At 39.5% G+C, this 12842-nt stretch overlaps 1 protein-coding gene across 2 annotated transcripts; it reads left to right on the forward strand.

The window, feature by feature from the left end:
* Window positions 1-2200: 2200 nt before the first annotated feature.
* Window positions 2201-11723, forward strand: tha1 (threonine aldolase 1). 2 transcript variants are annotated; one of them, XM_080049207.1, is made up of 7 exons: window positions 2201-2517; window positions 9840-9923; window positions 10017-10105; window positions 10199-10384; window positions 10460-10597; window positions 10958-11150; window positions 11246-11723. In XM_080049207.1, the coding sequence occupies exons 1-7, from the start codon at window positions 2223-2225 to the stop codon at window positions 11551-11553; spliced, it is 1293 nt and encodes a 430-aa protein (XP_079905333.1). In that variant the 5' UTR covers window positions 2201-2222; the 3' UTR covers window positions 11554-11723. The 2 variants fall into 2 exon arrangements, with proteins under 2 accessions (XP_079905333.1, XP_079905332.1); XM_080049206.1 differs by lacking the exon at window positions 2201-2517 and adding an exon at window positions 3698-4655.
* The last annotated feature ends 1119 nt before the right edge of the window (window positions 11724-12842 follow it).

Consider the following 12842-nt stretch of genomic DNA (forward strand, 5'->3'; position numbering starts at 1 on the left):
GGGATAGTGTGAAATGTGAAACAGATGTTACTCATGATTTGCAGGCACTGATGTCGACACCTTTGCATTCTGCAGGGAAGTGTGTGTGTATGTGTGTTTGTGTGTTGTGTGTGTGTTTGTTTGTTTGTGTGAGTGCCTCTCTTTGTGTGTATGTGTGTGTGTGTGTGTGTGTGTGTGTTTGTGTGCATGCCTGTCTTTGTGAGTGGGTGTGTGTGTGTGTGTATTTGTGTGAATGCCTGTCTTTGTGTGTGTATGAGAAACCTCATTTGAGGGAAGGCTTCCCATAAACACCTGTTTTGTTCCGGTTAATATCTCTCGTCATGGTGAAGAAATGATGGCCTCAGTGAAAGAGGAGAGAGAGAGAGAGAAGAAGGAAGGAGGGGGGTCACCTCCATTCCCTTCACTCTGTGAAAGAGAAGAGCTCATGTGGGATGAACACATTCGTTTATTCATTCGGCCCGTCTATTTTCAGCCCAGTGGGTTTATGGTTATTGGAAAGGCGTTGCCGTCTCGCTCCTTCCCAGAAGGAGTCAATATTTCTCCCTCTCCTTCATTTCTCCCTCTCTGCCTCTTTTTCTCTAATTCAATATTTTCTCCAAAACGCCACTCTCCCCCTCCACGCCACGGGCAAGGCAAGGAATGCTGGAAACACAAAGTCCGTACTCTCTCTCTCTCTCTCTCACACACACACACACACGGACAAAAAGTGTGAGGTTACACTGTTAACAGTAATCCCGGAATAAAACTCCTTATCGCACTTATCCATCGCTGCTCTGTCTTGCCTACAGACACATCTTTACCTCGCTCCTGTCTACGGCCTGTGTGGGGCTCTCCAGACAGACTGTGGCCTTCTTTATGAGGGTGATGCTTGCTAATGACTTTTAATGACAACTTGTTATGGCTCATAAAGGTCGTTTCTCTTACCGGCAATATCAACCTTAACTACAGCACAGTGTGGTCCCGATAACACACACTGTGACTTTTATTGAGTGATTAAAATCAGGCAAGACAGCATGGGTATGCATAGGAGTGGGAGAACGTAGAAAGGGGAGGGAGGGGAGGGAGGGACATGGTGTTTGTAAATGTAGTTGTACGGTCAGAAAGAAAAAGTGTTGGAGGGAGGAGCGAGTTGTTTTGTATTGAGAACACCCTCCCTCGTAGCCTAATCTCAGACCTCGCTAGATAAATTCCCACAAGGCTTCACCTCCAAATATTGACTCAGTCCAAGAGACATTAGCGCTTTATTGTTGATAAAAATAATAGTGGATATGGCTGGATATAACCGGTTGAGTTTTGGGCCTGAGCCACAGCCCCAACATGCCATGTGTCGTGTGTATACTGTATATGTGTGTCCTTTCTTTGCTCTCCACACCAGCCAGCTAAATGTATGATTGGTGACAGCCAGGTAGAATTAGCTTCACAGCTCAGCGTAGGGGCATAAAGGTCAAGCCAAAAGCAGGTTTGTGACCCATGAAGAATCTGTGGGTGTCACAAGTTATTTCAGAGCATTCGGGACCACAACTTAGTGTAAACACATCATACACACCAGAACAGGAACAGACAGGCACACACAAAGATGCACAAAGGGACACTGACGCACACGCATGCCTCAGTCACTGGGGTGGGACATGCCAAGGGCTACATTTAAAGCGTACTCAAAATTAAATATGACATATTGTGATTGAAGATGGTACAGTGTAATAGCGCAAGATGATCTGTGTCAACAATAATTAGAAAATTACACAAATAGATTGTTTCCCTTGTTTTTTATTCTTTTTATTTTATTACAATTTTATTTTAATTTTTTAAATTTTTGTTAAACTTCATGATAATTGTTACATTGAGAGTGTAACTGAGAAATGAGTATGTACTTAAATGATCCTTAATTGCAGCCGTGATAGAGAGTAAAGTGATCAACCATACAGAAGTTGGTTTAATTCTGGTACTTTATGATTATAACTGCAGACAGTGTATTATTTTGTTTGCAATGTGAAGTATGAAATGTGCAGCGACCCCTAGTCGTATCATGTAGGATACTTTATAAGCTTTGTTGGTATAATGTCGCCCCCTTCTGGTCCACATTGCTTTGTGCATGTTGGTGCATAGGTAATCCATTAACTATCCTTGCAGTCAATGATTATCGATTCGTAGTCAAACCATACGAACCTTCCAAAGTTCAATACTATCACATCCCCAATGAGCATAGTTGTAAGAGGAGCATCATGTCTTTGAAAACTTTTTCTTGCAGAGTTCTGTCTAAATATTTGAACCATAGTGTAGTCGCTTCATGCAAACCGAGCAGGGCACGAGATGCAGCCGCCGTGCTTGGACGGAGCCACTCGCGGGGATACTACAACTCCGGGAAAGCCAGCCGCACCGGTCCGGGTGTGGGGGCCAACGTTCGGGTGGTGGACCTCCGCAGCGACACGGTGACCAAGCCCGGGCCGGCGATGCGACAGGCCATGGCGGAGGCCGAGGTGGGAGATGACGTGATGGGAGAAGACCCGACAGTTAACGGTCAGAACCGAGCCGGTTTATTAAAGTGACCAAGGACAAATGACGACCTGACTTATTTTTGCACATAAGGCTATTCCAAATAAGTTTTTCAAAAAATTTAACTTTTGAATAATGGAATGCTGTTAACCCCTTAACATTCCGTCCATTTTTGCCTGAAACGCCTAAAAATAGCATAACAAAATTCAAGTGTGAGCTATTTTTAAACCATTTGGAGCACACACATAGGGATGGTCTCTTTTAAAAGGTAACACTCTGGATATGTTGCCTGGTCAGTCAAAATAACTGTAAATGAAACTGGTATTGAGTAATGACAGTGGGAAACACCCTAAATTACTACAAAAATGTATGTTCGCCTGAATATTTGTTTGAAAACTGTCCTGCTGTTTGCTGCAGGAGGCCCTGGTGAACTGGAAAACCCAATATGCTAACAGCCAGAAGCCTTATCTAATCAGAGTTCAAATTAGATAAAATAGCCTCAAAAAATGAACGTTTTATACACGTTTTTCCAAAGGAATGTCTAGGCATTTCTGAAAAAAGACCGTTTTGCCAATATTCTAAGTCATTACTCCAACAGGTATTTTGCTTTGAGCTATTTTCCATTATTTTCTCCGTTTCTGGCTGGTTACGTTGGTCCAGCATGCATGACTTCCGTATTATTGAGAAAATTATATCTCATTGGCTATTTGAAATGCCAGTCATCCACTAGATAAGTCCCGATTGGCTCAGTCCGTACCCGGAAAAATTTAGGCGGGCTTTTCCTGTAAACACTGACTGTCATTGGCTATAGAAAGCTGGGGACCAGCCTAGGAAGCTCCGATTGGCTCAAGTAAGGTGTCAATCAAACAAGAAGGAAGTGGGGGTAAACAGACGATCCTCCGGCCGCGAATACATGAAAAAACTAAGGTTGCGTTCCGAATCGCATACTCTTTCTTTTTTCTATTCTACATACTACATCCGACGATAAAAAGAATCTAGTTAGGATGCAGTAGACATACTATTGGGACATACTTTTCTCTCTTATTTCATCATAACATTGCGCCTTGATCTTGCCTCTTGCTTTTATATCCGTCGCATCCCCGTTTGTTTTCATAACATGGACCTATAGGCTTCGTCGATGTTACGTCACTTCACGTGCGCACTGGATTGTGGGTCAGAATCGCCCAAATAGGATGCACTTTTCAACACTAACAATCTTGACGGAGTTCCGGCAAGATGGCGGACTAAGCGGTTGTGACTATTTAGAGCACATGTGGGAAAGTTCCTCAAAGTGAGTTTTTTGATCATATACCCCGGCTAAAAAATCTTAATTGACTGTCTGACCATGTCCAAACAACCGAAGAAGCTAGAAATTAACCGAAAATCGCATGAAGACGATGCAAATAGCACAGAAGCTACATCTTCTCAGAGAGAACACGACTATGCCATGGATGTGGAGCTAACAGCTAGCGGTGAGAAACGAAGCCTCGACGAGATGAGCGACTCCCCACCACTGACTCCATCCAAAGGTGCTCACACCAGAAAAATCTCTAAACAAAATCCATCTGCCACTGATGTGATGGAGGCAATTCTAGCACTTCATTCTAGATTCGACACCCAAGAAATTAAAATGGCGGAGATTAATACCAAGATGACCCAAAATGCAGTGATGATTGCTAACATAACAAGATCAATCGAGTTCAACGCTGAAGAGGTAAAGGAGTGCAAGGAAAAGGTCGCTGTTTTGGAAACCAAGGTATCCGTCCTACGAAAAGAAGTTGACGAGCTCACGGAACGGTCCAGAGAACAAGACCGATACAAAAGACGATGGAACCTGAGAATAAAGGGAATGCGAGAGAAGATGGAGGAAAACATCAGGCAAGATGTGATTCGTCTGCTCGGAGACATCGCTCCAGAATGGTCCCGGAACATGGACGACTACGTTGACACTGTACACCGCCTGGGGAGGATGGAGGAGAACAGGACGCGCCAGGTGATTGTACAGTTTACCAAGCGCCAGCACAGAGACGGCATTTGGAGAATGACTAAGAAGTCGCAGGTCTGCGAGGCTGCAAAAATACGGTTCACCGAGGATCTGACCAGAGAAGACAAGTTGGAAAGGGAAAAACTTTGGCCGCAGATTCTGCAAGCAAGAAAGGCTGGTGAGAAAGCATATTTCCGCGGTCCATTTGCTTTCATAAATGGTCGCCGCATCTATGCTAAAGAGTAAATAATATGACGTGACATGGACAGGCTTTTGAATATATAATTTAAAAGGTAGGGGTATATATATATTTTTTTGAATGTAAGAGGATTACCCACTTCTTCTTTTTTCTACTTCTAAAGCTAATTTAGAGAGCACTTTAACAGTAGCCTATATTTGCATACACTGCTGAACTATTATTTACTTTTTTACAGCAGTATTTTACTTTATTTATGGTAAAAACAAGTTTATCTTTTATTTCTTTGAACACAAGGGGTCTAAGGGACAATGTGAAGAGGAAAGCAGTATTTTTATTTTGTAAGGGACAAAAAGCCCACTGCACTTTTTTACAAGAGACTCATGCCTGCAACGATGATGCCACCTTCTGGTCAAACCAGTGGGGTGAAAAAATCCTATTCAGTCACGGTTCTAATCGTTCTGGCGGTGTAGCCATATGTTTCAATAGATGCCCTGGGAAGGTAATCACCTTTAAAGCTGACGAGTTCGGTCATTGGCTAGCTGTTGTGTTAAATGTTGAAGGGGAATTTGTTATTTTGATAAATATCTATGGTTTTAATAACGGTAATCAAAACAAATTGTTGTTATCAGAAGTGACTGATGTTATTATTGAATATAAACAAATGTATCATTCTGAGCTTATTTTGATCGGTGGGGATCTAAACTTGACACCCGATGAATGGCAAGATAGATGGCCTTCTAAATATAGTACTAACCAATGGAACCCTATTTTATTTGATTTTTGTAACTCCAACAGTTTAACGGATATTTGGAGGGATAGAAATCCAGATGTCAGTCAATTTTCATGGAACAAACCAAATGGTAACTGTAAATCTAGGATAGATTTGTGGTTGGCAACTCCTGAAATTACAAAATATGTTTCAAATGTGTCTATTAGTAGTGCCCCTCTAACAGATCACTGTGTGATTCATCTCACATTAAACCCAGAGAATAGGACTAAGTATAAAAAAGATTATTGGAAATTTAATGCTGATCTTTTAAAAGATGAGGAGTTTATTAGAGTTGTTAGAAACTTAATAGGAGAAATAAAAAATGACATGAGTATACAAAGTTGTAGCAGCAGATGGGAGTATTTTAAATTTAAGGTAAGAGAGTTCTCGATACAATATAGTAAAGCAAAAAATAGACAACAAAAACAATATGAAGTTCAATTGGTGCAGGACATAAGTGATTGTTGTAACAAGACTGTAATATCTGATGCTGATAAAAGTAACTTCATAAGCCTACAAAACAAGTTAGATAATTTATATATCAAAAAGGCCCAAGGTGCTTATGTTAGATCTCGGGCTAAATGGGTAGAGGAAGGGGAAAAAAATACTTCTTATTTTAGTGGTTTAGAGAAAAGGAGACAGGAGAGAAAGGTGATAAATACATTAATGGTCAATGATATTGAATGTACAGATCAAAGAAAGATATCTGAAGAAATTTATAAATTCTACTCCAAACTTTATTCTTCAGAGTTTTCCACCTTTGACTCAGATATTTTTCTAGAAAATATAAAGTCACATGTCCCCCAGATAGATTTAGCTTTTAAAGCAATGTGTGAGTCCGAGATCAGAATATCAGAATTAGATGAAGCAGTCAAGAGAATAGCAGTAGGAAAGGCACCAGGTCAAGACGGTTTGACTTCTAATTTTTATAAACATTTTTGGGAGGAAATTAAAAGCTTCTTATTTGATGCCATAAATGAAATTTTGAGAAATGGGACACTTACACCTACGATGAAACAGGGACTTATAACTCTCATCCCCAAACCAGGTAAAGATAAGAGATACATTGACAATCTTCGCCCTATCACCTTATTGAATACTGACTATAAATTGTTTACACATGTGATTGCTGAGAGATTAAAGGATGGTTTGACGCATATTATATCTGACACCCAATCTGGTTTTCTCAGGGATAGATCCATACATAATAATATAAGATTGGTATTAGATTTATTGGACTATAGACATCTCATTGAAGATGATGGAGTGATTCTTTTTTTGGACTTTTACAAAGCTTTTGATTCAGTTGAACATTCTTTTATTATAAAAACACTGGAGTATTTTGGTTTTGGAGAAAAGTTCATTAATATAGTTAACCTACTATATAATGGCATTAATAGTTCAGTTTCCCTGCCATTTGGAACAACAGGGCGTTTTGACATAAAAAGAGGTATTCGTCAAGGTTGTCCAACCTCGCCTTTATTGTTTATCCTTGTTGTTGAGTTATTGGCAATTCATGTAAAAAATTGTCAAAATGTCCAACCATTAAATGTAATGGGAAATTCATTGGTTATAAGTCAACTGGCAGATGACACCACTTTATTTTTGAAAAATACCGCACAAATTCCAGCAGCATTAAAAGAAATATCCTTATTTTCCAAAGCATCTGGCTTGAAATTAAATATGAAGAAATGTGAAATGTTAAGCATCCATGATCATCCTTTAAGTACTGTATATAATATCCCATTTAAAAGTGAAGTCAAATATTTAGGTATTATAGTCACAAAAGATAAAAAAGTAAGAGAGACATTGAATATAGAAAGTAATATTAAAAACAATAAAACTATTCTCAACAGTTGGCTTCAGAGAGATTTATCCATTTTTGGACGCATTTTACTTACTAAAATGCAAAGTTTATCCAGATTAATTTACCCTGCATTCTCTTTGGAAATACCTGACAAACTAATCAAGAAAATTAATCAAGATAACTTCAATTTTGTATGGAAGAATAAATATCATTATATAAGAAAAAGCGATATAGTTAAATCTGCTGAAGATGGTGGTCTAAATGTCATTGACTTTGATCCTATGAATGGTACCATCAAATTAAAATGGTTACAAAATTTTATTAGAAAAGGTCATAGTTTTTGGTTTGATTTCCCATCTAAGATCTTCGGGAATTTTGGTAACATTGATTTCTTATTAAGATGCGACTTTGATATTTCCAAATTACCAGTCAAGTTATCAGCTTTTCATCGTCAGGCTCTCCTTTACTGGAAACTCATATACAAGCATAATTTTACTCCACATACTGTCCCAATATGGAATAACAGATGTATTCTAATTAGGAGAAAATCTTTTTTTTACAAGGAATGGATGGAGAAAGGTATCTGGTCAATTTGTCATTTGTTGGATAGTAATGGTGATATCTTAACATATAATTCTTTCATTGTGAAATATAATTTGGTTTGTACTGAAAAGCAATACAAAGTGGTAATTAAGGCAATACCACAAGCTATGATCCTTTTAACCAAAGGCATGCTAACCTACTCTGTGATCATTCCACAAGAGCCTTCATTATTCATAGAGGGAGAAAATTTTCCAGATAAAAAATGTAACAATAAATTTATAAGAACTGCCCTTAACTCAATCTGCTTCCCTTCACCACTTAAGAGAAAACATATATTCCAGAAATTTACTAAACATGATATAAAAAAGATAAGAACCAATTACCTGTCCTTTCCAGTTCCTCCCAAAGTGAAAGAAGTCCATTTTAAAATGTTGTATGAGATTTATCCATGTAATGACTTCTTGAATCAAAGATTTAATCTTGATTTGAATGTATGTACTTTCTGTAATTCCGATATTGAAACTGTAGAACATCTCTTTTTTCTTTGTAATGCAACCCAAACTTTCTGGAATAGGTTTCAGTACTGGATAAGTTATAATGAGAAAGATATCCCTATTTTGACGTATGAAAAAATAAGATTTGGTCTAAAAATGGAAAACAAAGAAACTCAATTTGGAAATAATAATTTAATTTTATTGGCAAACTATTTTATTCATAAATGTCGATTTCAAAAAACTTCCCCCGTTTTTGTTGCATTTTATAACGAATTAATATTATATAAAAAAACAATTAAACTGTGTAAAATGAAAGGAGCCCAACTTTTTTGTGAATATTTGTGTGCCCTGATTCCTGATTGATCACTTGTGTTGATGTTTTGTTTTGTTTTTTGTTTTATTTTGTTTTGTATGCTATTTTCTTTTATGTAAAGTGTGTTGATCTCGCTTGGTTTGTTTATATGATAGGAATACGAATGTGATATGCCTTTTTGAATTGTGTAAATGTTGTTCTTTATAATAATAAAGAATTTAAAAAAAAAAAAAAAAAAAAAAAAAAAAAAACACTAACAATCTTGGCCGCATGAAGTAGACCATCCGGGTATTCTAACCATCCTAAATCTGGCCACAAGAATCGGGACATCCTAAATCTTTTTTCTACATACTATATAGTAGAAAGTATGCGATTCGGAACGCAACCTAAGTTATGACGGAGAATATGCGCATTATTGTACACATTATCCGGCTTGTTGCGAAGGCGAGACAGCAGTCTGTGTGGATTTATGGATGTTATCACGTTTTTTAGACAAACAACTTTACTTGGTCAGTTTGTGTGAACTTTTGCCAATATGACCAGAGGGTTTCTGCTGGAATATTATTGCTCTGTGGACTACTGTATGGCTTTATCGGTGAGTTTCGGCTGTTTTGTTATTCATAGTTTTTATTACAAAGGCATATATTGTATCTGCAGTTGTGGTTGTATCTTTACATGGTTTATTTCAATCAAATAATAAGACTTTAAGCTTTCCAAATATGTGTCAAATGTGAAAGGTGTTTACCGAAATTAATTTGCAAAAAGGTTTTGATGAGGTCCAAACGTCAAAACGGCCCGAAATTAATTTGCAAAAAGGTTTTGATGAGGTCCAAACGTCAAAACGGCCCGAAATTAATTTGCAAAAAGGTTTTGATGAGGTCCAAACGTCAAAACGGCCCGAAATTAATTTGCAAAAAGGTTTTGATGAGGTCCAAACGTCAAAACGGCCCGGTACCGGGCCGTGGAATGTTAACAGGTTAAACTAGTTTCAGGCCTGTTAGAAAAAGCCAAAAAGCAGCAGCATCATATCAGGGTTAGGAAAAGGCTTGCTAGTGGGTCATTCCAGATTCAGTTGTAAGTCAAGTCGCGCTGCTGCATAACTGGTTCCTCCACTCTGCTTTACATCAGAACATACAGCTCAAACATCCCCTTATGTTCAATCTACATGAATCACACCTGCATATTTACTTGGTTAATGCCTCCTATATTTCACAGTATTTGCCTGAATTTCTTACAGAGTTACAGAAAATAGCTGCTGATATGTTCCAGATGGAGGCTGCACTGTTTGTCCCAACTGGAACCATGAGTAACCTCATTGCAGGTGAGCCGTGTATTTATTGGCCGGACCCTCTTTCAAAGTTCAAATAGTTCAAATTGATGGTAACATGATGTGCACACATATTTCATTACACAGTGATGGTGCACTGCAGGGAGCGAGGCGACGAGATGATTGTGGGCGATTTGTCCCATTTGCACATCTACGAGCAAGGAGGGAGCGCACAGGTGAGTTTGACAGAGCAGCAGACACGTGGCAGGGGCCCTGTGCACCTCTCACCTTATCATCACTTACAGTTTGTTCAATGTGTGTTTGTGTAGCTGGCTGGTGTCCACGCCACCACTGTGGACACGCTCCCCGACGGGACGTTTGACTTGGAGCAGCTCGAATCCAAGATCCGCCACGGTTACCCCGACCCCCACTACCCCCGCTCGCGCCTCATATGCGTGGAGAACACACAGAACATACAGGGAGGACGAGTGCTGCCGCTGAACTTCCTGCAAGAGGTGTGTGTGTGTGTGTGTGTGTACTCTTTACTTGTCTTCCAGTAGCTCTTCAATGTTTTTTTTCCATCTCCAAAGGTCCTTGCTTTAGCGGATAGATATGGTCTGTCAGTTCACATGGACGGAGCCCGGCTGATGAATGCTGCTGTGGCCCTGGGGGTGCCTCCATCCACCATACTGCAGCACACACACACCGTCAGCGTGTGCCTCTCCAAGGTGGGACTGCACAAACACAAACATATATAGAATTAACCAGAAAAGCAGAGTCGGAACATAGAGAAAAACTAAATAAAACTAAACTGAATTCTATTCAATTTCACTTTGATGTCCCCTTGGGGAATCTTTTCTTGGACACCGACTCTGACAACTATAGATATCAATAAAGATCCATAAATAGAAAGAATTAAAACAACAACAATCCACATGTAAACAAAGTGCATATCAATGAGACGCAGGCCACATAAATTGCACATTACATAGTCAGAACAGTTACGCTTCTGTGCAATCCATACAGCCTCAGATTAATGCAAGAACAAATGATTCAATGATTCATGTTCCCATTACGGTGTGTACCAGGGTTTGGGTGCCCCGGTCGGGACGATTCTAGCTGGACCCCAAGACTTTATATCCCGGGCAGTGCGGTGCCGTAAAGCCCTGGGTGGGGGGATGCGACAGGCTGGTATAATAGCAGCAGCTGGAAAGATGTCTCTACTGCAGATGGTAGGAAGACTGGAGGAGGATCACCGCAATGCAAAAACCTTTGCTCAAGGTGTGTTACTTTTATTTCTGGCTATAAAAATTAAATCATTAACTCATAGTCCGGCCCTTAACTTCTTCTCTTGGCTTTCTTCACCTCTCTTCCAGCTCTGCTCAGCTGTGACCCAACACTATTCGCTGTAGACATGGCTGCCGTGGAGACAAACATCCTACGTTTCCGACTACAGGAGCCCAGTTTAGGTCCCTCTGAGTTCTGTGCCCGCATGGGTCAAGTCGGCGAGGGAGAGGAGGCTGCCCTGGGGCAAGGGATAATTGTTAAAATGTACCCCCATTATGCAAACTCAGTCCGGGCCGTATGGCATCTGGGGATATCCCCTGAAGATACCCAGCTGGCCATCCAGAAAATGCAATTTGTGGCTTCTCAGTTCTTAAAGGAAAAAACGAGGGCCCAGTGAAACCTCTCTACACAAGATGATGTGTACAAACACTGATCATAGAAAATGTATAAGCACACATCTAAAAGGTCGAAAGATGTCAATCCACTGCAGTCACCTTAGAGAATGGAAGTCTATATATAATATATTTAATTTCATTCAATTCAGTATTTCTTATTCAATAAATTCAAGAACCCACTGTCAAAATTGTCTATCCTTTTTCAAAGTATTTTCTGGGGTATATTTTATATCTTAGAGAGAAATGAGGAAGGACAACAGTTGACTGTGAACTAGGGTTCCCTCAACCAACCCTGTTCGTTTTTTTTAATTGGGATACTTCACAAGAATTTCACCACCTTCTGGGAATTTGTATGAATATTTTTTTTAAGTCACAAAAACAAGTTATCTTATTATCCTCACACTATGAAAGATATGGTCCTATGACCTGACAACATTTACTGCCATAGTTAGAATAGACAATTCAAGAGAGAGGTTTTTTCCTTTTATTACTTAGAAATATATGCATCTGTTGACAGTTGTGTCTTTTGTTTGTCATGGAAATGTATACCGGTAGTTACAGAGACAAGACACTTCATGATGTAGTAACTATTTAGCCACAAGATGACAGTCTCTGCTGTGTGGGGACTCGGGTGGAAAATTGCAAAAGGAGTAGAATAAGGGTTTTTCTTTATGAAAAGCCTTTTTACTTCCAGTTGCATGAGTGATGTTGTTTATTACCAGTAATCTATTTCATATATAAAAAAATATCTGGCAGCGGTGGGATTCGAACCCACGCCATCGAAATGACTGGAGCCTAAATCCAGCGCCTTAGACCACTCGGCCACGCTACCTTACTGCCAGCTAAAGCTAAAGGAAACGATTTAATCGGCTATAAACCAACATTATCATGTATTTGTATATACCAGCTGCGCTTTATAGGCGTAAAATAACATTAACGTTGGTATTTTAGATAATAAGTCCAAGGCAAGCCCAACGTAAACGTGGCAAGTTGGACTGGTTAACTTAGCCATAAGTTTCAAGCTAGCGTAACCGTTACTAGCATCACCCTGCAACGTGGGCATACAAACTGCTCAATTCTTAACTACATTGTTTTCTAGTGATAAGAAATGTAACCAAACTCAATTCCGTAGACCTGCTGGTAATGTATAAATTAGCTTCGCGGCTTGTTGACATAATGCTGTGCTACATTCCACCTTTTGCAGCTAATACTAGTAATGGGTCGTCGTAACGTGCCGAGGCATCGGAGCGTGTGCCGAGTATCCCGGAAGTTTTTGGTGAAGCGCGTATCG

This window comes from Ammodytes marinus (assembly GCF_949987685.1).
Source record: "Ammodytes marinus genome assembly, chromosome: 20".
Classification (NCBI taxonomy): Eukaryota; Metazoa; Chordata; class Actinopteri; order Uranoscopiformes; family Ammodytidae; genus Ammodytes; species Ammodytes marinus.

Excerpts from the sequence above, each read along its gene's own strand:
- tha1 (XM_080049206.1), top strand. The coding sequence starts at position 3,839 with ATGTCCAAACAACCGAAGAAGCTAGAAATTAACCGAAAATCGCATGAA. Across the intron at positions 4,656-9,839 it reads TCTGCAAGCAAGAAAGGCTG|AGTTACAGAAAATAGCTGCT; the intron begins GTGAGAAAGCAT and ends AATTTCTTACAG. Across the intron at positions 10,598-10,957 it reads TCAGCGTGTGCCTCTCCAAG|GGTTTGGGTGCCCCGGTCGG; the intron begins GTGGGACTGCAC and ends GGTGTGTACCAG.